We start from the raw sequence: 24,722 nt of genomic DNA, 5'->3' as shown, positions 1-24,722 counted from the left end.
AGTCACCTCCGGTGTCCTCATTCCTCTGGCTGGAGATCTCCCTGGCTTGTCTTTGGTATTTTGCTGGAAAAGGTACCTTTGATAGAGAGTGTTTTGTTGACAGTTACTCTAGCGATGGCAGTTGGTCGCTCACTCTAACTCTCAAAATGCCAGCTTCTTTATACCCTAAACCTCAGATAGTCTCATTGGTTTGATGTTGTCAAAACACTAAATTCAAATTCAATTGGGTGTTAGTATCCTGGGGCATAATTTAAACTGATTGGTTAAATTTGAACTGTTGTGAAAACAGCACCCAAAACCCAGGTCTTTGTTTCACAACCAAATGTTACATATTTTCAATTTTCCAGTACACTCTGAGACTGCTAGTAACATGACAGGTACCTACAAGCTCTCAATGCAAAACAGCTTTCACTCTCTCTTAAAGGTACTGCACTCACCTTCAACTTCATAAAAGCAGCTAATGAAGTATCATTTTTTGAACTGTCCACAAAATAATACAGAAATTCAAAAAGACATTACAAGTTCTCACCAATGACCAGCTCGCATTTTAAAAAAATTCAGTCATAGGATGTGAGTGTCACTTCCTGCACCAGTATCTATTGCACATCCCTAGTTCCACTTTGAGAAGGTGGTGGTGAGCTGCCTTCTTGAACTGCTGCAGTCCACCTGCTGCAGGTTGACCCACAATGCCCTTAGGGAGGGAATTCCCAGGATTTTGACTCAGAGACACTGAAGGAATGGCAGTATATTTCGAACTGGAAATGTGTTGCTGGAAAAGCACAGCAGGTCAGGCAGCATCCAAGGAACAGGAGAATCGACGTTTCGGGCATAAGTCCTTCTTCAGGGCTGAAGGGCTTATGCCCGAAACGTCGATTCTCCTGTTCCCTGGATGCTGCCTGACCTGCTGCGCTTTTCCAGCAACACATTTCCAGCTCTGATCTCTAGCATCTGCAGACCTCACTTTCTCCCCAGTATATTTCGAAGTCAGGATGGTGACTGGCTTAAAGGGGAATGTGCAGATGCTACCTAATTTTGCAATGCATCTTGCAGATGGTACACATTGATGTTACTCCGCATCATGGTACAAGAAGTGGGTGTTTGTGGACATGGTACCAATTAAGGGAATTGATTTGTCCTGAATGGTGTCAAGCTTCTTGATTGTTGTTGGAGCTGTACTCGTACAGGTGATAAGTGAGATCCTAAATGAATACTTCACATCAGTATTTACTATGGAGAAAGACTTGCAAGCTAGGGAACTCAGGGAAATAAATAATGATGTCTTAAAAACAGTCCACATTACAGAAGACAACTTAAAGCACAAAGGTAGATAAATCCCAAGACCTGATCAAGGGTATCCCAGGTCATTGTCGGAAGCCAGGGAAGAGATTGTTATGTCCCTAACAGAGATATTCGTGTCATCAACATCATGGGTGAGGTGCCGGAAGACTGGAGGGTGGTTATTGTTGTGCCATTATTTAAGAAAGACTGCAAGGAAAGCCAGTCTACCATGGACTAGTGAGCCTGATGTCAGTGGTGGGAAAGTTGTTGGAAGGGAATCTGAGAGACATGATCAACGTGCATTTGGAAAGGTAAGGACTGATTAGGGATAGTCAGCGTGGCTTTGTGCGTGGGAAATTGTGTCCCACAAATTTGATTGAGTTTTTTGAAGAAGCGACCAAGAAGCTAGATGAAGGCAGAGTGTTTAGACGTTGTCCAAATGGACTTTGCAAGGGCTTCGGCAAGGTTCCTCATGGTAAACTAATTAATAAGGTTAGAGCACTTGGATCTAGGGAGAACTAGCCATATGGATACAAATTGGCTTGACAATAGGAAACAGAAGATGATGGTAGAGTTGTTCAGACTGGAGGCCTGTGACCAGCAATCTGCAAGGATTGGTGCTGGATCCATTGTTGTTTGTCATTTATATTAATGATTTGGATTAGAATATAGGAGGCATTGTCAGTAAGTTTGCGAATTACATCACAATTGGTGGCATATGGACAGTGAAGAAGGTTATCCAGGAGTGAAGAAGGTTATCCTTGAACAAGTAGGCTGAAGAATGGCAGATGGAGTTTAACAGATAATTGCGACGTGTTTATGGCTGTACAAAACATCGGTAACGGCACATTGGGAGTACTGCATATAATTCTGGTTGTCCTGCTACAGGAAGGATGTTATTAAACTGGAAAAGATGCAAAAAAGATTTACAAGGATGTTACCAAGACTGGAGGGCTGTTCTGCTGATCCTCAGACAACTCCACACTCCCTCAGTACTGACCCTCCAACAGTGCAGCACCTTCCAACAGTGTGGCACTCCCTCAGTACTGACCCTGTGACAGTGTGGCACTCCCTCAGTACTGACCCTGAGATTGTGACACTCCCTCAGCAATGACCCTCTGACAATGCAGCACTCTCTCAGAAGTGATTCTCTGACAGTGTGGCACTTCCTCAGTATTGAATCTCCTATAGTGCAGCACTTCCTCAGTACTGACCCTCCGACAGTGTGGCACTCCCTCAGTAGTGACTCTCTGACAGTGTGGCATTCTCTCTGTACTGACCCTGTGACAGTGTGGCTGTCCCTCAGTACTGACCGTCTGACGGTGTGGCACTCTGTCAGTACTGGCCCTCTGACTGTGTGGCACTCCCTGAGCAGTGACCCTCTGACAGTGTGGCACTCTCTCAGTACTGACCATCTGATAGTGCAGCATTCCCTCAGTATCGTCCCTCCAACAGTGCGGAACTCCCTCAGCAGTGACGCTCTGACAGTGTGGCACTCCCTCAGTACTGACCGTCTGACAGCGTCCACTCCCTCAGCACTGACCATCTGACAGTGTGGCACTCGTTCAGCACTGATCCTCCGACAGTGTGGTGCTCTGTCAGCGCTGACCCTCCGACAGTGTGACGCTTGCTCAGTGCTGTCCCTCAGACAGCTCCACACACCCTCAGTACTGACCTTCCGATGGTGCCAACTCTCTTAGTACTGACACTCCATCAGTGCAGCACTTCCTCAGCACCGATCCTCTGACAGCGCTGCACTACCTCAGTACTGATACCGTCACATTGCAGCATTCCCTCAACCTTGAATCTATGCTGTCTTGTACTTTTGTAATTGTAGTTGACGAAAATGTAGGATGAGGCTTGTGATGGCTGGAAGCCCTTTTGTCACTGGAAGAGAAGGGGAAATGGAAGGTAGAGGACCAGGATCTAAAATACTTTGCAATTCGATGTTTCAGTGGTAGTACAAGGGCTTTATAAATGGGCACTATGGTATTGAACTCAAATTGCAGAATCTTGTGCAGATACCACAATCCAACATCCCATGTGCCCTCTTTTCAGGAAGGTCTGCTAGATCATATTCCCCTCAAAGAGTGGACAGGCCATTACTGGTATTAAAAGCGCTAGGGACAGATACCCTGCCTGCCAAGAGCAACCAGTTCTGCAGTTTCAATGAATGACTTTGTCACTAGTAGCTGCTTACTATAGATAGTGTGCCATCTACCAGAGACATAGGATCATCACTGGATCCCAGGCTCCACGAATAACAGCTTATAGGGTTGCAGTTCCTTTTGTGGGGTAGGATTCATTGGAGGTCATGGATGGGGTTTGCAGCAAAGGCAGGGGGTTGACTCTCAGCATGGAAACTGCACCCCCACTCCCATAAACAAACCTTCCTGTGATTGGATCCCTCAATCAGGCATTGAGTGCTGTTGAATGATGGGCAATCCTCCTATCCTCAGAAATCTGAAAGGAATGCCAAACTTGTTTAAATGTCTGCCTCTATGCATGGTGAGCATCCAACCTGCTGTTCTATTCATACCAGTGACATTGAGGTGCTTATGCTGGGAGTGGAAATGGTAATGATAATCCATAGATCTTCCCACCACTGTCTGAATCTAGATGGAGGCCGAGAGCCAGTGGACACCCAATGCCATAGTTCTGCTTAATTAAAGGCCCCCTGTCTTCTACACCACCACCTGACCCACAAGGGGATAGAGAATAAGATTGTATCCAGGATGTTGGATCAGTGTTTAATGCTCTGGTACCTGTCAAATTTATTGTTCAGATATAGCTTTTACATGTTGTTATTTCATTGCCTGTCCTGTGTGGTAAAGATGTAGTTCAATCATGAGCTCAGCTGCGTGTATGGAACGAGCTGCCAGAGGAGGTGGCGGAGGCGGGTACAACTATGTCATTTAAAAGACATCTGAATGGATATATGAATACCAAGGAATATGGGCCAAATGCTGACCAATGGAATGAGGTCAGATTGGATGTCTGGTCAGCATGGACGTGTTAGACTGAGGATGTGTTTCCATGCTGTATAATTGTATGACTCTAGGATAATGAAAGAAGGACTAATACATGTCCAAGTCGTCATGGTAAGTTACTTGAAAGGGTCTTGGCAGTAGTTGTGCTCCCATGCACCAACTGTCCTGTTCACCAAGACCTTGACTTCCATCACAGCAGCCTTGATGAGCTGTTGCAATGCATTCTGTGTTACACATTGCAGCCAGATTGTAGCCAGGGGTGGATAGCATGTCCTAGATGATGTCAAACACCTTGAGTGTTGTTGCAGGATATTGGACAACCCTGACCCTTGTCCACTGTTCAGCGTTAGAAAGTGCACATCATGGACTTTGGTAAGGGCAGGTGGACTAACCTCCCATTGTGTAATCGTCCCTGACATTCCTTCTCTTCCAGGATCACTTTGCTATGAGAAGGCACCCATCATCTGTGATCATATATTGAGGGGAGAGGACAAGAAACAAATCATAAAATACACCCACCATCAGTAAAATCATTTTGCCACACTTTCATCTTCTCTCCTATCTCTTCCATTGTTTTCTCCTCTGTTTCAATTACTTTTAGCATTTCTCTGCTGGTTTCGACATCAGATTCAAACTCAATGGTCTCCATTTCCTCCCCTTTTGGACATTGAATGGGCTGTTTGAATTGGTTGATGATTGATCGGCAAAGTGGATCATCTTCAGTCCTCTCCAGCAGTGAGAATGCCATCTGCTGCAGGTAGGGCACCCCAGTGAAATTGTTCTTGTCGAGATTTAAGTATTTTAAGCTATTAACATTGAAAAAAAACACTGGTAAGGTACAATATTACAGGTGAATTAGAGCATGAGGTTGGGGGATGGGAGGGACAGGTGACAATCTTATTGAGAAACCAAAGGTGAAATGTTCAGACCTACAGTGCAGGTCAACATTGAAGATGTTGTCAATGAGTCAATGATAAGATGATGAAAAATCCCTTAAATTACCATTTTTTGATTTCATGCATAATGAAGATTGGTACCTTGGAACAGAAAGACCTCCATTTTTCATTTCTTTATTATGAACTCACCTCTTGCTTGTGAGGATGTACAGGACTAGGTGAATGGGGATCTTTTGGAACTGCCCATTGGAGTGTTGAAGAAAAGGATTGGTTTGATTAATCTCTCTGTGAACCCCTCTCTTTGGATACAGGATTTACTGGATGACAAAAAAAGTCTACTGTTCTTTCTGCAATCAAGTGGTCACTTGATACAATGATAAAAGGAGTTGCTGCCAAGCTACAGAGATCAATCTCATATCAATGAGTCTACAACAGATTCAGGTGAGGTGAGGAAAATCCCAAAGGAGGAGAGTTTGTGAACCATTGACCTGAAGTCACCTGTTTCTTTCATGCATTGGACACTCACTCCACCTCAACTTACTCATATGCCATGTTCCAAAATGTTATTTTTTAAAATAAATATATATAATTTTAATTTGAATGATTCATCATTCACTCACTGCTTCCTACAGTTTATTCTCCTCAGGCACAGATTCTGTCCTCTGGTTCTGGAGAAAGTAAAACAATCTACATTACCAAGATTTTTTGTCACACAAACCATATTGGATTTAGTTTTAAGAACAGGAAGCAACAATTAAAAGTAATACCCACACCTACTCATCACCACCCTCACCTCCGCAAACCCTACTCTACACATATTTTGATAGACTACCACTAATCCTCATTCCACATCCCTGTTCTCTCTCCAGGATCATTGTCCTTTCCTATTCACCTGATGAATAATGCATTCCCCTCTGAACAAGACATGTAAACTATTGATGAAGGAACACATTACTGCAGATGCTGGAATCCGTACAGAAAAACCAAATGTTGGAGATCACATTGGGTCAGGCAGCATTCATCTGCTTTCTAAGTTAAACATAGAGTCATAGAGTCCTACAGAAAAGAGATAGACCCTTCAGCCCAAACTGGTCCACACTGACCAAAATGTCCATCCACACTAATCCCATTTCCCTGCACTTGGCCCAAATCCTTCCCAACCTTTCCTATCCATGGATTTGTCCAAATGCCTTTTAAAAGTTGTTAATCTATCCGTCTGAACCACTTCTGTTGGCAGCACATTCCACTTGCGTACCACCCTCTGTGTAAAAATGTCGCCCCTCAGGTTTCCCTTTTATTCTTTCCCCTCTAATCTTAAACTGATGCTCTCAATTCACACGATGACAGCACACAGGAGAAAAGATGATATATTCTTGAAAAAGATCATGCTTGACAAATCTAATTGAATGTTTGATGTTGTAATATAGAAGGTCGATAAAGGGAAAGCAGTGGATTTTGCCTCAATGGATTGAAGAAAACTTTTGACAAAGTAGCAGAAAAAGGCTGGTTAACAAAACTGAGGCTGAAGGAGGAGGAAGATAAAAACAGAGGTAAAGGACAGAAATCAGCGAGTCATAGGGAACAGTTATTTTACAGGACACTGGCATTCCCGAGAATAATTGCGAGATCCACCATACATTGTGATCAAGGCATATATTATTAACATCTGGGAATTTGTATTTTAAAGTAAAGGTGAAATACATGTGTAGTGACAGTTCTGTAAAGGTAATTTTTTTTAAGGAGGTCAGAAAGTTATTTGGAACAGTGAACTAAAGGTATCATTTTCACGTAGGCGTTAAGTGCCTAGCAGGTTACCTCTAGTACTAACTGATAAAGCGCTCAGTACTTGTTCAGTTCGAGTGCTAATGCATGCAAATGAGGAGCAGGGATAATATTGACCATGAGCAATTATAGTATAGTTTATGCTAGTATAACAAACATAGACAGAGGGTTAAGTTACCTATAGTTATTGAGGGGACATTTAGGAAGGTAACTTATTCGTACAAATTGTCCTCAAAGGATTCAGGAAGAGACCAATCATGAGATCTTACTGTTATGGATTTATGTAAATATGTTGGATTGTCACTTTAACAGTCCAATCACATGATGTCATTATGACATCATCAGCTATTTTACTCCAGCTTGCTGCCTTACCCAGTGAACATCTCCCTATAAAACTCTTGTCATTGTTAAATACTTCAAACCCTATCCTTCCTGAAACATAACATTTATCTTGTGTGATTGAAGTAGACAAAGCTAGTTGCATAAAGGAGCATGGTTTCCACAAGTTAGCGAACCTGCAGAAATTTAAGGTGCACAATGAAGGGCTTAAGCTCTGCAACAAAATCTGGTGGCAGCCCCCAGATTCAATCTCTGGGAGCTCTGATGGAATGATGTGCCTTACTGGCAGCAGGAAATTCCCCCATCTCCTGCTAATGCCTCCAGCTCCAAAAAAAAAATCACAGGACCATCTGGTGTGGAGAGTAGTAACTTTATGATTTCTCTGCTTCAGAAAAAAGGGTGCAGGGTGGAGATCATGACAGCTTTTGAGCAATTAGAGATTGGCAGTACCACCAGACATGTTGGATACTGCTGGGACTGCATTTGGGCCAATAGAGGTTCCAGAAATAGGGACTGATAGGGTTGCAGAAAGAGGGACAGTTGGATGGTGGGGATTGCAGAGTCATTTTTTCTGACGCCGGATCCCTTGACGCCCCCCCCCCCACCGTCTTCATCATAGAGAGTTGTGTGCATTTTGCCCAGTGGCAAGAAGTTTAGTGGTAGTGAGATGAGGCACTTAAATGGTGTCCTGCAGGGTACAACTCCTATCTGGGTAGGATGGCTGTCTTTGAGACTCCCCTTCCCCTCTGGATTTCGTCAGAGATAGGCGGGAAGGCAGGAGGATTTCCATTCTGCATCCTTCCACCCAATTATATGAATTACCCTCCCCCAACCCATTTGGCCCTTGAACTTGCCTCTGGAGGCAAAGAAGCATTAAATTTCAGTCTGGTAAAATTGAAAAGCCAGGCGGCAAGGTGGCTCAGTGGTTAGCACTGCTGCCTCACAGCACCAGCGTCCCAGGTTTGATTCCAGCCTTGGACGACTGTCTGTGTGGAGTTTGCACATTCTCCCTGTGTTTGCGTGGGTTTCCTCCGGGTGCTCCAGTTTCCTCCCACAGTCCAAAGATGTGCAGGTTAGGTGAATTGGCCATGCGAAATTGCCCATAGTGTTAGGTGCATTAGTCAGGGTTGAATGTAGGGGATTGGGTCTGGGTGGGTTACTCTTCAGAGGGTCGGTGTGGACTGGTTGGGCCGAAGGGCCTGTTTCCGCACTGTAGCGAATCTAACCTATAATCTCTCACTTAGCATTAATCTATCACCATTTATGAATAAAGCCTGCTACCTACACTCTACCATCAAGGTATGGTGCATATTGGAACCACAATGTTATGCAAGATAGAAGGAAGGGACTTTACTACTGATACAATGATGAACCTTACCTGTGAAGATTAGCCAGACTTGAAAACACACACGGGTCAGATAATCTGTTATCGTCCAACATCAGAACCTCAAGTGCAGAAAACCTCAGCAAAGGGTCCTCAAACCTGGTAAAATTGAAAAGCCAAGTGGCAAGGTGGCTCAGTGGCACACACACACGATATCATCAGTGAACTTTGTACACATCAGACCACATTTATGATCTTCAATATTTCCCTTTATCTAACCTGTAAAAACCTTGCATAATTTGAACACCACCATTTAAAGACACCCCACACAACCCATCTTACCCCTTAACCTTTCTCAGCATACATACCGATCCAAGACATCATAGGATATTGTCAAATCTGGGGGAAGTGAGTCCAGATTATTGCCAGTCAGGTGGAGAACTTTGAGATGAGGAATGATTCCCAGTGTCAGAATATCTGTGTTAGACAGTTTGTTATAGGACAGATTCAGCACCTGAAGCATGTGAGACAAATTTAAAGTTACAAGGAGAAGAACAAACAATCCTTATTGTGTTACAATTGTGAGGTTTACAAGATTATTATGTTTTTGGACTATATCTTTAGTTTCTAAGTATTTGGATATCTATCTTTAAACTGTAGTAAATGAAAGGGATTATGTGACATCTATTAATCTGTCTAACAATAGATCATCACACATTCCTGATCAAGGGCTTATGCCTGAAACATTATTCTCCTGCACCTCAGATGCTGCCTGACCTGCTGTGCTTTTCCAGCGCCACACTCTGTCTGACAATAGAGTCTAGGTGGTTTGATTGTTAGGTAAAAGGAGGACCCAGGTTTTACTGTGGAGGAGGTGTCACATATTTACATTTGGAGACAATGACAGTTATTTCTAGGTCAACATCCAGTGGATCCAAAGTCTCCTAGAGTACCAGGAAGGTGATATCAGTCACAAGCTCGAAGTAGTCATGTTGAAAACTGTCCCTTTACTTTGAAGATGAAAGGAAGTTAAGATCAAAAGTAGCTGATTAGTATTTCTACGAAGGTACGAGATTAACATGTTTCCTGTTGCCAACGAAAAGAGGATAGGGATGCCATTTTTTTTTTAAATAAAAGTTAGCTTTAGAGGGATGGCAGTGAAGGCAGTGCAATGTTCCTCCTGCAACATGTATGAGGTGAGGGATGCCATCGACGTCCCTGCCGATTACACTTGCAGGAAGTGCACCCATCTCCAGCTCCTCCAAGACCGTGTTAGGGAACTGGAGCTGGAGTTGGATGAACTTTGGATCATTCGGGAGGCAGAGGGGGTCATAGATCAGAGTTATAGGGAAGTAGTAACTCCAAAGATGGCAGATAGATGGGTGACAGTGAGGGGGACTGGGAGGAAGCAGCCAGTGCAGGGACCCCCTGTGGCCGTTCCTTTCAAGAACAAGTATACCGTTTTGGATACTTGTGGGGGGGACGACTTACCAGGGGTAAGTAACGGGGCTCAGGTCTCTGGCACGGAGCCTGTCCCCGTTACTCAGAAGGGAAGGGTGAAGAAGAGCAGAGCAGTAGTAATTGGGGACTCGATAGTTCGGGACACAGATAGACGGTTTTGTGGGAACGAGAGAGACTCACGTTTGGTATGTTGCCTCCCAGGTGCAAGGGTACGTGATGTCTCTGATCGTGTTTTCCGGGTCCTGGAGGGGGAGGGGGAGCAGCCCGAAGTCGTGGTCCATATTGGCACCAACGACATAGGTAGGAGGAGTGCCGAGGATGTTAGACAGGCTTTCAGGGAGCTAGGTTGGAAGCTCAGAGTTAGAACGAACAGAGTTGTTGTCTCTGGTTTGTTACCCGTGCCACGTGATAGAGATTCGAGGAATAGGGAAAGAGAACACTTAAATGCGTGGCTACAGGGATGGTGCAGGAGGGAGGGATTCCGGTTTTTGGATAACTGGGGTTCTTTCTGGGGACGGTGGGACCTCTATAAACAGGATGGTCTACACCTGAACCTGAGGGGCACCAGTATCCTTGGGGGGAGGTTTGCTAGTGCTCTTGGGGGGGGTTTAAACTAACTCTGCAGGGGCATGGGAACCCAGATTGTAGCTTCAGGGTGCAGGGCCTGGAGTGTAGGGAGGTTAGGAACATGGCATCAATTTCCAAGGAGGGTGCCTGTAAACAGGAAAGTGGCTTGAAGTGTGTATACTTCAATGCAAGAAGTATACGAAATAAGGTAGGTGAACTTGCAGCGTGGGTTGGTACCTGGGACTTCGATGTTGTGGCTATTACGGAGACATGGCTAGAACAGGGACAGGATTGGCTGTTGCAGGTTCCAGGATTTAAATGTTTTAGTAGGGTCAGAGGTGGGGGTAAAAGAGGGGGAGGTGTGGCATTGCTTGTCAAAGATAGTATTACAGTGGTGGAAAGGACGATGGATGAGGACTTGCCATCTGAGGTAGTTTGGGCTGAGGTTAGGAATAGGAAAGGTGAGGTCACCCTGTTAGGAGTCTTTTACAGGCCTCCTAATAGTCCTAGAATCATTGAAGAAAGGATAGGGAAGGTGATTCAGGAGATGAGTGACAGTAATAGGGTGGTTGTTATGGGGGACTTTAACTTTCCTGATATTGATTGGGAAAGCTATAGCTCAAGTTCGTTAGATGGGTCAGTGTTTGTTCAATGTGTGCAGGAGAGTTTCCTGACACAATATGTAGACAGGCCAACAAGAGGTGAGGCCATACTGGATTTGGTTCTGGGTAACGAACCAGGCCAGGTGTTAGAATTAGAGGTAGGTGAGCACTTTGGGGATAGTGACCATAATTCGGTGATTTTTACTCTCGTGATGGAGAGGGATAAGTGTGTACTACAGGGCAAGAGTTATAGCTGGGGTCAGGGAAATTATGATGCGGTGAGGCATGACTTAGGATGTGTGGCTTGGAAAAGTAGACTCCAAGGCAAGAGTGTAAATGATATGTGGAGCTTGTTCAAGGAGCAACTATTGAGTGTCCTTGATAATTATGTACCTGTCAGGCAGGGAGGAAAGGGTCGTGCGAGGGAGCCGTGGTTTAATAAGGAATTGGAATCCCTTGTTAAATGGAAGAGGGCGGCCTATCTCAAGATGAGACGTGAAGGTTCAATTGGGGCGATTGAGAGTTATAGGGTAGCCAGGAAGGACCTGAAGAGAGAGCTAAGAGCAGCAAGGAGGGGACATGAAAGGTCCTTAGTCGGTAGGATTAGGGAAACCCTAAGGCTTTCTATAGGTATGTTAGGAATAAAAGAATGACTAGGGTAGGAATAGGTCCAGTCAAGGATAGTAGTGGGAAGTTGCGTGTGGAGGCGGAAGAGATTGGGGAGACACTGAATGAATACTTTTCTTCAGTATTTACTCAGGAACAGGGCATTGTCGTCGATGTGAATACTGAGTCACAAATAAGTAGAATGGATGGCTTTGAGGTATGTAGAGAAGAGGTGTTGGAAATCCTGGAAAAGGTGAAAATAGATAAGTCCCCTGGGCCTGATGGCATTTATCCTAGGATTCTCTGGGAAGCAAGGGAGGAGATTGCAGAGCCATTGGCCTTGATTTTTATGTCCTCTTTGTCTACAGGAGTAGTGCCAGAAGACTGGAGGATAGCAAATGTGGTTCCCTTGTTCAAAAAGGGGAGTAGGGATAACCCTAGTAACTATAGGCCGGTGAGTCTCACTTCTGTTGTGGACAAAGTCTTAGAGAGAATTGTAAGGGATAGGATTTATGCACATCTGGATAGGAATAATGTGATCAAGGATAGTCAGCATGGTTTTGTGAAGGGCAGGTCGTGCCTCACAAACCTTATTGAATTCTTTGAAAAGGTGACGAAGGAGGTTGATGAGGGGAAAGCGGTAGATGTGGTATATATGGATTTTAGTAAGGCGTTTGATAAGGTTCCCCATGGTAGGCTACTGCAGAAAATACGGAGATATGGCATTGAGGGTGAGTTGGAGGTTTGGATTAGGAATTGGCTGGATGGAAGAAGACAGAGGGTAGTAGTTGATGGCAAAGTTTCTTCATGGAGTGCCGTCACTAGCGGTGTTCCGCAAGGATCTGTTTTGGGACCATTGCTGTTTGTCATTTTTATAAATGACCTGGAAGAGGGGTTAGAAGGTTGGGTGAGCAAGTTTGCGGATGATACGAAAGTCGGAGGAGTTGTTCACAGTGAGGAAGGATGTGGCAGGTTACAGCAGGATATAGAGAAGCTGCAGAGCTGGGCAGAAAGGTGGCAAATGGAATTCAATGTAGCTAAGTGTGAGGTGATTCACTTTGGGAAGAATAACAAAAAGATGGGGTACTGGGCTAATGGTCGGATACTTGGTAGTGTGGATGAGCAGAGGGATCTTGGTGTCCATGTACACAGATCTCTGAAAGTTGCCACCCAGGTAAATAGTGCGGTGAGGAAGGCATATGGCGTACTGGCTTTTATTGGTAGAGGAATTGAGTTCCGGAGTCCTGAGGTCATGATGCAGTTGTATAAGACTCTGGTGCGGCCGCATCTGGAATATTGTGTGCAGTTTTGGTCGCCATACTATAGGAAGGACGTGGAGGCACTGGAACGGGTGCAGAGGAGGTTTACCAGGATGTTGCCTGGTATGGAAGGAAGATCGTATGAGGAAAGACTGAGACACTTGGGGCTGTTTTCATTAGAGAAAAGAAGGTTTAGGGGTGACTTGATTGAGGTGTACAAGATGATTAGGGGGTTAGATAGGGTTGACAGTGTGAACCTTTTCCCGCGTATGGAGTCGGGTATTACAAGAGGGCATAGCTTTAAATTAAGGGGGGGTAGATATAGGACTGAAGTTAGGGGTAGGTTCTTCACTCAGCGAGTCGTAAGTTCATGGAATGCCCTGCCAGTAGCAGTGGTGGACTCTCCCTCTTTATGGGCATTTAAGCGGGCATTGGATAGGTATATGGAGGATAGTGGGTTAGTATAGGTTAGGTGGGCTTGGATCGGCGCAACATCGAGGGCCAAAGGGCCTGTACTGCGCTGTATTCTTCTATGTTCTAGGTTGCAGGTTCCCTAGAACCACAGAAACAGAGAAAAAGAGACTGAAACAGTTGCCTGGCACTAAGCTACAGAAATATATTTACAATATAATCCTCACATGAAAGGTCTTTCTAAACTGAATGAAACTGAATTATTTGTAAGAAAACTGTAACTGTACAGAATGTGATGTGTAATAAGTAAGACATTTCTAGATTTTATTGTATAAGCTGTCTAAAAGTGATGATTGTGCTGAGTGAATAGTGTTCTTTAGTCATTTGATAAAATATTTTTTGTTTTCAAAACATAAAATCTTGATGGATCATCTCTTGAGTCAATATCTGGAAGCTCAATATTCCCTTAGAACTATAAAACCACAGAAATTATACATTAAAAGGGGTTATTATTCGGCTCATCTTTTCCATGCTGATCCAAAGATACCCAGATGGCCTTTCTACTCCCACCTTCTTGCACACAACCCATAGCCCTGCAGTTTATAGCACTTACAGTGCAGATCCAGGTACTTTTGAAAGAGTTTAGTGTCTCTGCCTCCACCACCAACTGTGAATATCGCATGCTTTTGTTTTCTGTTTAATCTGCCCCCGTATTTTTCTAGACAACCGTAGAGGTCTCAATTTGGCAGTACCATTCTTATTTTTGGAAGGGACATGTCTGTTTTGTGCCCCAAGGATCACACTTTTTAGTGCTTCTCACTGATTTATCCTTTTGCGGTCCTGTCCAGTCCACCTCAGCCAAACCACTGCACTTTAAATCCCATTCCCCTGCCATACTTGTTTAAAACCTCTCCAATGGAACTAGCAAAAGCCCCCCATGAGGATATTTGTCACAGCTTTGCCCAGGTACAACCTATCAGGCTTGTATAGGTTCCACCTTCCCCAGAAATGGTCCCAATGCCTCAAGAATCTAAACCCCTCCCTGTTACACCATTTCTCCTGCCACACATGCATCTGATCTATCCTCTTATTCCTGCTCTCGCCAGCATGTGGCCCTGGGAGTAATCTTTTTAAAAAGATCTACTGCCTTGAACATTGGGTTGAAAGGCTTGCATCTGATGTAGGAGAAAACCACAGAAATTACTTACAAACATACAAATCAGGAGTAGGTCCCTTGGTCCCTCAAGTCTAGTTCATCATTCAGTAAAATTGTGGCCAATCTGATTTCTCTGTATTCCCATCTACCCTGACAATACTAAACCCTTGTTTAGTAAGAATCAATCTACTCCACTTTAAAAATACTCGAAGACTCCACTTCCACTGTCTTGAGGAAAAGAATTCCAAAACCTTCCCATCCCCTGCGAGAAGAGATTTCTCCTCACGTCTGCTGTGAATGGGTTACTCTTTACTGTTGAAACAATGGTCTCTAATTCTAGGTGCTCTCACAAGAGGAAGCATTCTCTCCACATCAATCCTGTCAAAACCCTTCAGGATCTTATATGTTTCAATTAAGTCACCTCATGTTCTTCTAAAAACCACCAAATACAAGTCTGGCCTTCCCAATCTGTCATGTAAAGGCAACCTGTCCATTCCAGATATTAGACTCATAAATCTTCACAGAACATCAGCTTGTAACATCTTTCCTAACTGCACACCTTAAAGAGGGAGATCAACACTATATACAACACTGCTCAATGATTCCTATTGACACTTGGCACTCGAGTTGCATCCAGCAATTCTTACCTGTAGGCCTGACAGGTCCTGTGACTATCAGGCACCAATCTAAACTGAATAACTTACCTCCAAATGGGGGAAATCCTTTGTGATCAGCTGCACTTTCTGCAGCCCATTCATTGTGAGATCCAGTTCTCGGATAGCTGGAAACAGTCTAAACACTTCTAAGAGAAAAATAGAACAAGTGATTACAGTATACACATACAGGTTCCATTGGCTGGGTTACCCAAATTTGCAGTAATAATGTGGAGAATGAGTTCAGATATTATAATTCAGGTAATCTATCATCTTAATTTTTAAGGGATAAAATTAATTGTCACTTGAACAAGTGTGGATTAATGGAGTAAAGCCAGCATGGATTTATTAAAGCCAAATTGTGTTCAACTAACTTAATGGAGTATTACTGAAGTGAGGAACATGCTGTCAAATCTTTACATCTTGCACTCTTCAGAACAGACATCAGGATGCCAAATTTCATGGAGAACAACAAAGCATATACTACCAAACCTCCACAGGAAAAAAGAATGAGTTCTTGAGCAGGATCACGGGGCTCAAAATGTTAATTCTGCTTTCCCTCCACAGATCTGTTGCCAGACTTGCTGAGTTTCTCTATCAATTTCTGTTTTTGAGTATTGTTAGGGTTGCATTCATCCAGACAAGTAGAGAGGTATCTATTTTATCACATAACAAACGTGTTTTATAGATGGTGGACAGACTTGGGGAGTTAGGATGTGAACTGCATGCTGCTTTTGTAATCACAGAATTTATATGACTAGTCCACTTCATTTTACCACTAACTATAATGTTGGGGAGTAGAGGATCCAGTGATGTTAATACTGTTGAATGTGACGAGGAGATGGTTAGACTTTCTCTTGTTGAAGATGGTCATTGTTGCTTCACAAATGCATGGCAACTTTGCGTGTCAGTTGTCAGCCCAATTTTGTCCAAGTCTTGCTGGACACAAGCCAGACTGCTTCAATACCTGACAAATCCAGAAGTACTTTCCAAAAGGCCTTTGACAAGGTGCCACACAGGTGGCTGCTAAACAAGATAAGAGTCCGTGGTATTTGGGACAAGATACTTGCAAGCATAGAGGATTAGCTAACTGGCAGAAGGCAGAGAGTTAGGGCAACCACAGTACTGTTACAGAGGGAGTTTCAAAATTTTGACCCAGTGACAATGAAGGAAGAGCAATATAGTTCTAAGTCAGAATGGTGAATGTGTTGAGGGGGAAATTTCAGATGTTGGTATTCCCATATATCTACTGTTTTTGTCTTTCTAGATAGTAGTGGTTATGAGTTTGGAAGATCTTGTCAAAGGAGAGTCAATGACTGACCTCGTAGCCGCAGTATTTACACAGCTTGTCAATTTCAGTTTCTCGTCAATGGTGACTCCAATGGTTGATATTAGGGCATACAGAGATGGTAATGTCTTTGAACATTAAGGTGAGATATAGAACATAGAAGAATACAGCGCAATACAGGCCCTTTGGCCCTCGATGTTGCGCCGATCCAAGCCCACCTAACCTACACTAGCCCACTATCCTACATATGCCTATCCAATGCCCGCTTAAATGCCCATAATGAGGGAGAGTCCACCACTGCTACTGACAGGGCATTCCACGAACTCACGACTCGCTGAGTAAAGAACCTACCCCTAACATCTGTCCTATACCTACCCCCCCTTAATTTAAAGCTATGCCCCCTTGTAATAGCTGACTCCATACGTGGAAAAAGATTCTCACTGTCGACCCTATCTAAACCCCTAGATGGCTAGATTGTGTCTTGTTTAAGAGAGTCATTGCCTAGTACTTATGTGGCATGAATGTTATTTGTCATTGATCAGCCTAAATATGGATGTTGTCCAGGTTTTGCTGCATGTGTACACTGACTGCTTAAGTATCTGAAGAGTGGCAGATAGTGCTGAACATGTTTGCTAATGATGGAGTTACAATCCCCATTTCTGACCTTATATTGGAGGGATGGTTGTTGAAGCAGCAGAAGATGGTCATGCTGAAGACTTACCCTGATGACTAGACAGCCCTTGTGGCACAGTGGTAGTGTCCATACTTCTGAGCCAGGAGGTCTGGATTCAATCCCAATTCTCTCAGACTGTTTCTTTTTTAAAAAATCACTACAGCAACAGAACTACTTACACATTAATCATTAAACTCCTTCAAAGACACAGACCCCCAAAATTAAGATGCCTCTAGCTCAAATGTAATTTCCAAAATAAATGATATTACAATTATCAATAAGTCACAGACTTTACATCACAAGAGCTCCCCCCAATTCCCCATTGGCTCTAGTTTTGCTAGAGCTCCTTGCTGCTATACTCAGTCAAATGCTACCTTCATAAGAAGGGCAGTCACTCTCACCTCCTTTCTGAAATTCCAATCTTCTGTCCATGTTTGGACTAAGGTTAGGAACCAAATGGCCTGGGTGGAATGCAAACTGAGCACCAGTGAGCAGGTTATTCCTGAGCAAGTGGCACTCAATATTGCTGTTGATGGCTTTGTTGATGATCAAGAATAAACTAATGTTAATTGGCCAAGTTGCTTTTTATGGATGGCATCAACAAGACAAATCTGGCCAACTTTCCACATTGCTGGGTAGATACGAGCACTATAGCTGGACTGGAACAGCTTAGCTCTGGAGTACAAGTCTTCAGTTGTCTTATTGGAATGCTGTTAAGGCCCACAGTTTTTCAATCTAACATCTCCAACTATTTCTTGACATCATGTGAAGTGAATTGAATTGGTTGAAATAATTTGATGTTCTAAATAGTTCAGCCTGGTCATTTGCACTGATATGCTAGAATCCTGCATTGTTGAGAATGGGGATAGATCTGGAGCATTCTCCTCCACTTAGTTGTTTAATTGTCCATTAGTATTCATGACTGGCTGTGATAAGATTGCAGAGCTTAGATCTGAGCTGTTGGTTGTGGGATGACTTGGCTCTGATTATTGCATATTGCTTCCACAGTTTGACTTGCCAGTAGACCTGTGTTGTATCTTCATCAGGTTGACACCTCGATTTTAGGTATGCATGGTGCAGCTCACATCTCTCCTGCATCGTCCCTTGAACCAGAGTTGACTTCTTAGCTTAAATTAAAACAGAAAGTACTGAATAAACTCAGTAGGTTTGAGAACATCTGTAGAGAGAGAAACATGCCAGTTTTCAGCCAATTTGTGGGCGGCACGGTGGCACAGTGGTTAGCACTGCTGCCTCACAACGCCTGAGACCTGGGTTCAATTCCTGCCTCAGGCGACTGACTGTGTGGAGTTTGCACGTTCTCCCCGTGTCTGCGTGGGTTTCCTCCGGGTGCTCCGGTTTCCTCCCACAGTCCAAAGATGTGCAGGGTCAGGTGAATTGGCCGTGCTAAATTGCCCGTAGTGTTAGGTAAAGGGTAAATGTAGGGGTATGGGTGGGTTTCGCTTCAGCGGGTCGGTGTGGACTTGTTGGGCCGAAGGGCCTGTTTCCACACTGTAATGTAATGTAATGTAATCTAATCTAATCAATTCACTCCATATGATATCAAAGAAAAGTTGGAGGCACTGAATACTGCAAAACATTAAAGGTCCTGACAAAATTCTGGCCATAGTACTCAAGACTTGTGCTCCAGAACTTGCTGCATCCCCTAGCCAAACTATTCCAAAACAGCTACAACACTGGCATCCATCTGATAAGGTGGAAAATTGCCCAGGTAAGTCCAACCCAGCTAATTACTGCCCCATCAGTTTACCCTGAGTCATCAGTAAAGTGATGGAAGGTATCATCAACAATGTTATCAAGCAGCACTTGCTTTGCAATTACCTGCTCAATGACACCCAGTTTGTGTTCCGCGAGGGCTACTGAGCTCCTGACTTCATTACAGTTTTAGTTCAGACATGGACAAAAGAGCTGAATTCTTGAGGAGAGGTGATAGTGATTGCCTTTGATATCAAGGCTACATTTGACTAAATGTGGCATCAAGAGTCCTAGCAAAACTCAAGTTAATAAGAATCGGGGCAAACTCTCCACTGATTGGAGTCATATCTGAAGATTGTTGTGGTTGTGATGGTCAGTCATCTAAGCTTCAGGACATCTCTGCAGGAGTGTCCTAGGCCCAACTATCTTCAGTTGCTTCATCAATTCTGAGCAGTCAACATATAATCTACTGGCTAAAACTCTAAACCTGGTTATAAACACTCCTTCTACACAAACATATAGACAGACATAAACAGGAAACAAAACATGGATGTTGATGGGTGGAGGGACAAAACTAGCAAAGCCTTTCAGTGGTCCCTGTTCACAGGATATACCATGATTCCACAGCTCCAGCTCCTTTGGAAACCTTCTTCCTCTGCTGCTTGAATAAGCAGCTGAGTAAAGAGTGCTTAAAATGAGTGTCAGGTTACCTGCCTTCCAAATGTACAGCAGGCCCACAATAATCCTTGGTTTTTAAAAATGTTTTTCCGTTCCAGGAATCAATCAAAAACATGGAAAAAGAAAAAGATATGGCCTTTGCACAGTGCTAGCAATGACCATCGCTAACAAGACAGAATCTAATCATTTCCACTTGACATTCAATGGCATTAACATTGCTGAATCCCTCACTATCAATCTCCCTTCTTCCAAGAGCTATCTTTCCTCTTTCCTCTCTGAACAAAAAAAAATCTGAGGATAGCTTCCAATGCTGTTCTAAACTAAATATCTGGGAGGAAGGTGAGAATGTCTCAAAGCAAATATTGTTCAAACTTATTTTATCTCTCTCTCACATACTCATATCTGCCTGGGCATTTCCAAGCCCTGCTTGGTTATGCATTCTGTTGAGATTAGGACAATTCTGTGTGAGAGGTATCACATATAATCACATTGAATGCGTAACACAGATTTAGGCCATTCAGCCCAACTGGTGCATGCCATTGTTTATTCTCCACATAAGCCTCCTCCCACCCTTTAATATATCATTCCACTCTGGGTGGAGTTTGCACATTCTCCCCGTGTCTGCGTGGGTTTCCTCCGGGTGCTCCGGTTTCCTTCCACATTCCAAAGATGTGCAGGTCAGGTGAATTGGCTATGCTAAATTGTCCGTAGTTGTTAGGTGCATTAGTCAGAGGAGGGTGGGTTACTCTTCGGAGGGTCGGTGTGGACTTGTTGGGCCGAAGGGCCTGTTTCCATACTGTAGGGAATCTAATCTAATCTAATCTTCCTTTTTCAATTTATTATCATGCTTCCCCTTAGCTGCATTTCAACTATTTGCCTAAAACTTTAAGTCTTAGCCACATTTCAGCTCCTGTGGCCATCCATTACTTTGGTGCTGACTGACTGTTCACCTGTGGGGGCATCACAGCCATGCCTGATTGTGTTCTCACATGCACACACACTTTGCAGTAGGAGCCTAGACTGTGGATACTTGCTCTCCCTCCCTTATCCAGGATGCTGAGATGACATATTTCCTTGATCAATGAGTTGATTCTTACCTAAAGGCAAATGGTTTTCTGCTGCATTTACATAAACCACAGAATCAAACAACTTAAGATCGTCTTCTTTAACCTAAAGAAAAGAAAATCTTATAAGATGGTTAAAATTAATTTGGATTTATTAGAATTTTTATTAATTTGTAAGATATTTACTGTAGCTTATCTGCTTATTTTCTCACTGAGAGCACTGCAAAGATTTGTCTCTGTCAGAAGCAAGTTAATAATAGAGTGTCACTGTTGGAAAGCAAAGACACCAAACCAAGCAGTTACTAAGGCCAGCATTTCTTATGCTGCCTATGACAAGTATACAAGAGTAAAAGGTCTCACTCACACCAGCAAGTTCTGCATTGAACAGAGGTGTGTTATTAGATTAGATTACTTACAGTGTGGAAACAGGCCCTTCGGCCCAATAAGCCCACACCGACCCGCCGAAGCGCAACCCACCCATACCCCTACATTTACCTTTAACCTAACACTACGGGCACTTTAGCATGGCCAATTCACCTGACCCGCACATCTTTGTGACTGTGGGAGGAAACCGGAGCACCCGGAGGAAACCCACGCAGACACGGGGAGAATGTGCAAACTCCACACAGTCAGTCGTCTGAGTCGGGAATTGAACCCGGGTCTCTGGCGCTGTGAGACAGCAGTGCTAACCACTGTGCCACCGTGCCGCCCATGAATGACATGAAAGATTGAAGCTATGTATTTTGAAGAAGCAAGTGCTAACCAATATTTATTCCGCATTGTTAAGAACAGAATATCTTTGTTATAATCAAAAAACTAGGTTAATTAATGCAACAAGCCACCTGAATCTTAGCTGTAACAGTTCTGTCTCAGATGTAGAAACACCGTCAGATCTAATGAAATGTCACAGAGTTGAAGTATTTAAGTCCAATTCTTCACAGATGCTGCCTCACCTGTTGAGTGTTTCGTGTTTTTATTTCAGCTTTCCAGCATTTACAATATTTTGTCTTTAATGTTAATGTTACGGTATTTTTTTCTGATATAATTTGTGGAATAAATTTTGGTCAAGGCACCCTGCTTTTCTTCAACTATTGCCAGCAATCTTTTACAACAGTATCTCAGACAATATAGAGTTCACTTTATACTGCACTGGACTGTCAGCTTAGATTGCGATATTGAAGTGTCTGGAATGGGACTCAGGTCCACAACTTTCTGACTCTGAGATGACACTGAGCTACAGCCAAAGCTGAAAGCTCTACAGCTAGATTTTATAGATAAACCAAATCATAATTCCTACAATTTCAGTGACAGGGGAAGGTCACATAATCCTGAGCATTAGTAATTTAATACTTGGAGCAGAATTAATAAATTAAAAGTGGGGAACCCCATGTTGGAGAGTTGCTGGGGTAACCAGATGGCCAGCAGCTCTGCAGACTAAAAGCGGAGGTTGGACATCGAGGTCATTGCTGGAACTAGACAGGGACAACACATTGCTGCTACAGAAAAGTCCAGGGTTATGGGTATCTTTGCAGGGGTTTGGGAGTGAATTCTACCGGCCAGGAAAAAGTTATAGACAGTCAATGTGTCATGCTGGAAAAGCACAGCAGGTCAAGCAGCATCTGAGAAGCAGGAGTATTGACATTTCAGGCATAAGCACTTCATGAGGAATCAGCCTTGTGGGCCGGAAGCTGAGAGATAAGTGAGAGGAGGGTGGGTCTGGGGTGAACATAGCTGAGAATGCAATAGGTGGATAAAGGTGGGTGGGAAGATGATAGGTCAAAGAGGAGGGTGGAGCGGATAGATAGGAAAGACAATGGACAGGTCAAGAGGGCGGTGCCAAGTTGAAGGCGTGGGACTGGGATAAGATGAAGGGAGGGGAACTGAGGAAACTGGTGAAATCCACAGTGATCCTGTGTGGTTGCAGGGTCCCAAGATGGAAGATGAGGCATTCTTCCTCCAGGCATCAGGTGGTTAGGGTTTGGCGATGGAGGAGGCCCAGAACTTGCATGTCCTTAGTAAGTGAGAGGAGGAGTTGAAGTGTACAGCCATGGGGCAGTGGGGTTGATTGATGCGGGTATCCCAGAAATGTTCTCTGAACCAGTCCGCAAGTTAGCGTCCTGTCTCCCTGATGTAGAGGAGACCAGATCGGGTGTAATGGATATAGTAGATGACATTAGTGGAGGTACAGGTAAATTTCTGTCAGATGTGGAAGGATCATTTGGGGCCTTAGATGGAGGTGAGGGGGGAGGTGTAGGCACAGGTTTTGCACTTCCTGCAGTGGAATTGGGAATAATTCTCCACCTTCGCCCAGATGGCCTCCTTTTTGAAAAAGAGTGCAATATCCCCTCCCACATGGTCAACAATGCCCATGTCCAGCACATCTCCTCCACTTCCTGCAACTCTGCCCTTGTACCCCACCCATCCCAACGCAACAAGGACAGAGCCCCGCTGGTCCTCACCTTCCACACCAACCTCCGTATACATTGCATCATGCTCCGCCACTTGCACCACCTACAAACAGACCCCACTATGAGGGATATATTTCACTCCCCACCCCTACCAACATTTTGGAGAGACCATTCCCTCTGCGACTCCCTCGTCATATCTACGACACCCACCAGCCCTCACCCCATTCCCGGCAGCTTCCCCTGCCACCGCAGGAAGTGCAAAACCTGCACCCACATCTCCCCCCTCACCTCTGTCCAAGGCGCCAAAGGATCCTTCCACATCCAACAGAAATTTACCTGTATCTCCACTAATGTCATCGACTGTATCCGTTGCACCTGATCTGGTCTCTTCTACTTTAGGGAGACAGGACACCAATTTGCAGATTGTTTCATACACCCACACCAAACAACCCCACCGCCCCGTGGCTGAACACTTCAACTCCGCCTCCCACTCCACCAAGGACATGCAGATCCTGGGCCTCCTCCATTGCCAAACTCTAACCACCTGACACCTGGAGGAAGAACGCCTCATCTTCAGCCTTGAAACCTGCAACCACACGGGATTAATGTGGATTGCATCAGTTTCCTAAATTCCCCTCCCCCCACCTTATCCCAGTCCGAAGACTCCAACACAGCACCGCCCTCTTAACCAATTGTCTTGCCAATCTATTTGCTCCACCCTCCTCTCCGACCTATTATCTTCCCACCCACCTTCATCTACCTATTGCATTCTCAGCTACCTTCCCCCAGCCGCACTCCCCCACCCCACCTCCCTCATTTATCTCTCAACTCCCCAGCCCACAAGCCTGATTCCCGATGAAGGGCTTAAGCCCGAAATGTCGATTCTCCTGCTCCTCGGATGCTGCCTGACCTGCTGTGCTTTTCCAGCACCACACTCTCAACTCTGATCTCCAGCATCTGCAGTCCTCACTTTCTCCTAGAAAGTTAAACAGACTCATGACCTTGTTGTAGGGGTACCTCCAATGAATCGGGGACCTGCAATGGAGAATTCTACACTAACTGGATATTGGACAGAACATCTAAAGCCACTGGGCTTCCTACATGGCCTGGGCTTCCCATAAATTAACCACTTAAGGAATTGAAAACACTGATGGGCAGGTGGACCTCCCCTAACTTCTGTAAAACATTAGACATGCCAATGGCAGGTAGATAAGCGGTGAAATGGCCATCAATCCAACAGCAAAGGAGCATAAAAACATTTCGTGGAAGCAAGGGAGGTCACAATCATTAAAGTATCGTGAACTGGCACATAAAATGACCAAAAGGCAAATGGAATGCAGGCCTTTACATCCGGAGGACAAGATACAATTGTAATTAAAAGAGAGAGAAGTCATATCACAGATATAGAAAACTCTGGTTAGGTCACACATGGAGTGTAGTCTGGGTTGCACACCTCAGGATCCTTGGCCTATATTGGCCTTGGAGACAATGGAGCAGAGATTTACTAGATTAATACCTGGGACTCCAAATGTTATAAGGGAAGAGTAGGGTTGCATTCCCTGGAATTTAGAGTA

At 44.2% G+C, this 24,722-nt stretch overlaps 1 protein-coding gene across 6 annotated transcripts in view; it reads right to left on the bottom strand.

Annotated features, from left to right (window-relative positions):
* The window catches only part of xrra1 (X-ray radiation resistance associated 1), an 88,540-nt gene that overhangs the window by 31,762 nt on the left and 32,056 nt on the right, over positions 1–24,722 (bottom strand). For 3 of the 6 annotated variants that reach the window (XM_087988461.1, XM_087988464.1, XM_043692539.2), the window contains exons 5-9: positions 20,774–20,846; positions 15,376–15,473; positions 8,978–9,123; positions 8,664–8,768; positions 4,788–5,074 (exon numbers count right to left, since the gene is read on the bottom strand). In XM_087988461.1, the coding sequence (XP_087844587.1) occupies positions 4,788–5,074; positions 8,664–8,768; positions 8,978–9,123; positions 15,376–15,473; positions 20,774–20,846 (709 nt within the window). The remainder of the gene's footprint in view (positions 1–4,787; positions 5,075–8,663; positions 8,769–8,977; positions 9,124–15,375; positions 15,474–20,773; positions 20,847–24,722) is intronic. The other 3 variants (XM_087988465.1, XM_087988466.1, XM_087988463.1) reach the window with 2 other exon arrangements.

This window comes from Chiloscyllium plagiosum, unplaced genomic scaffold (genome assembly GCF_037043375.1).
Source record: "Chiloscyllium plagiosum isolate Xiang-an unplaced genomic scaffold, Cpla_swu_hap1 HiC_scaffold_6, whole genome shotgun sequence".
Taxonomy (NCBI): Eukaryota; Metazoa; Chordata; class Chondrichthyes; order Orectolobiformes; family Hemiscylliidae; genus Chiloscyllium; species Chiloscyllium plagiosum.
The sequence above is the reverse complement of the archived record's forward strand: the minus strand, read 5'-3'. Positions and strand labels throughout refer to the sequence as shown.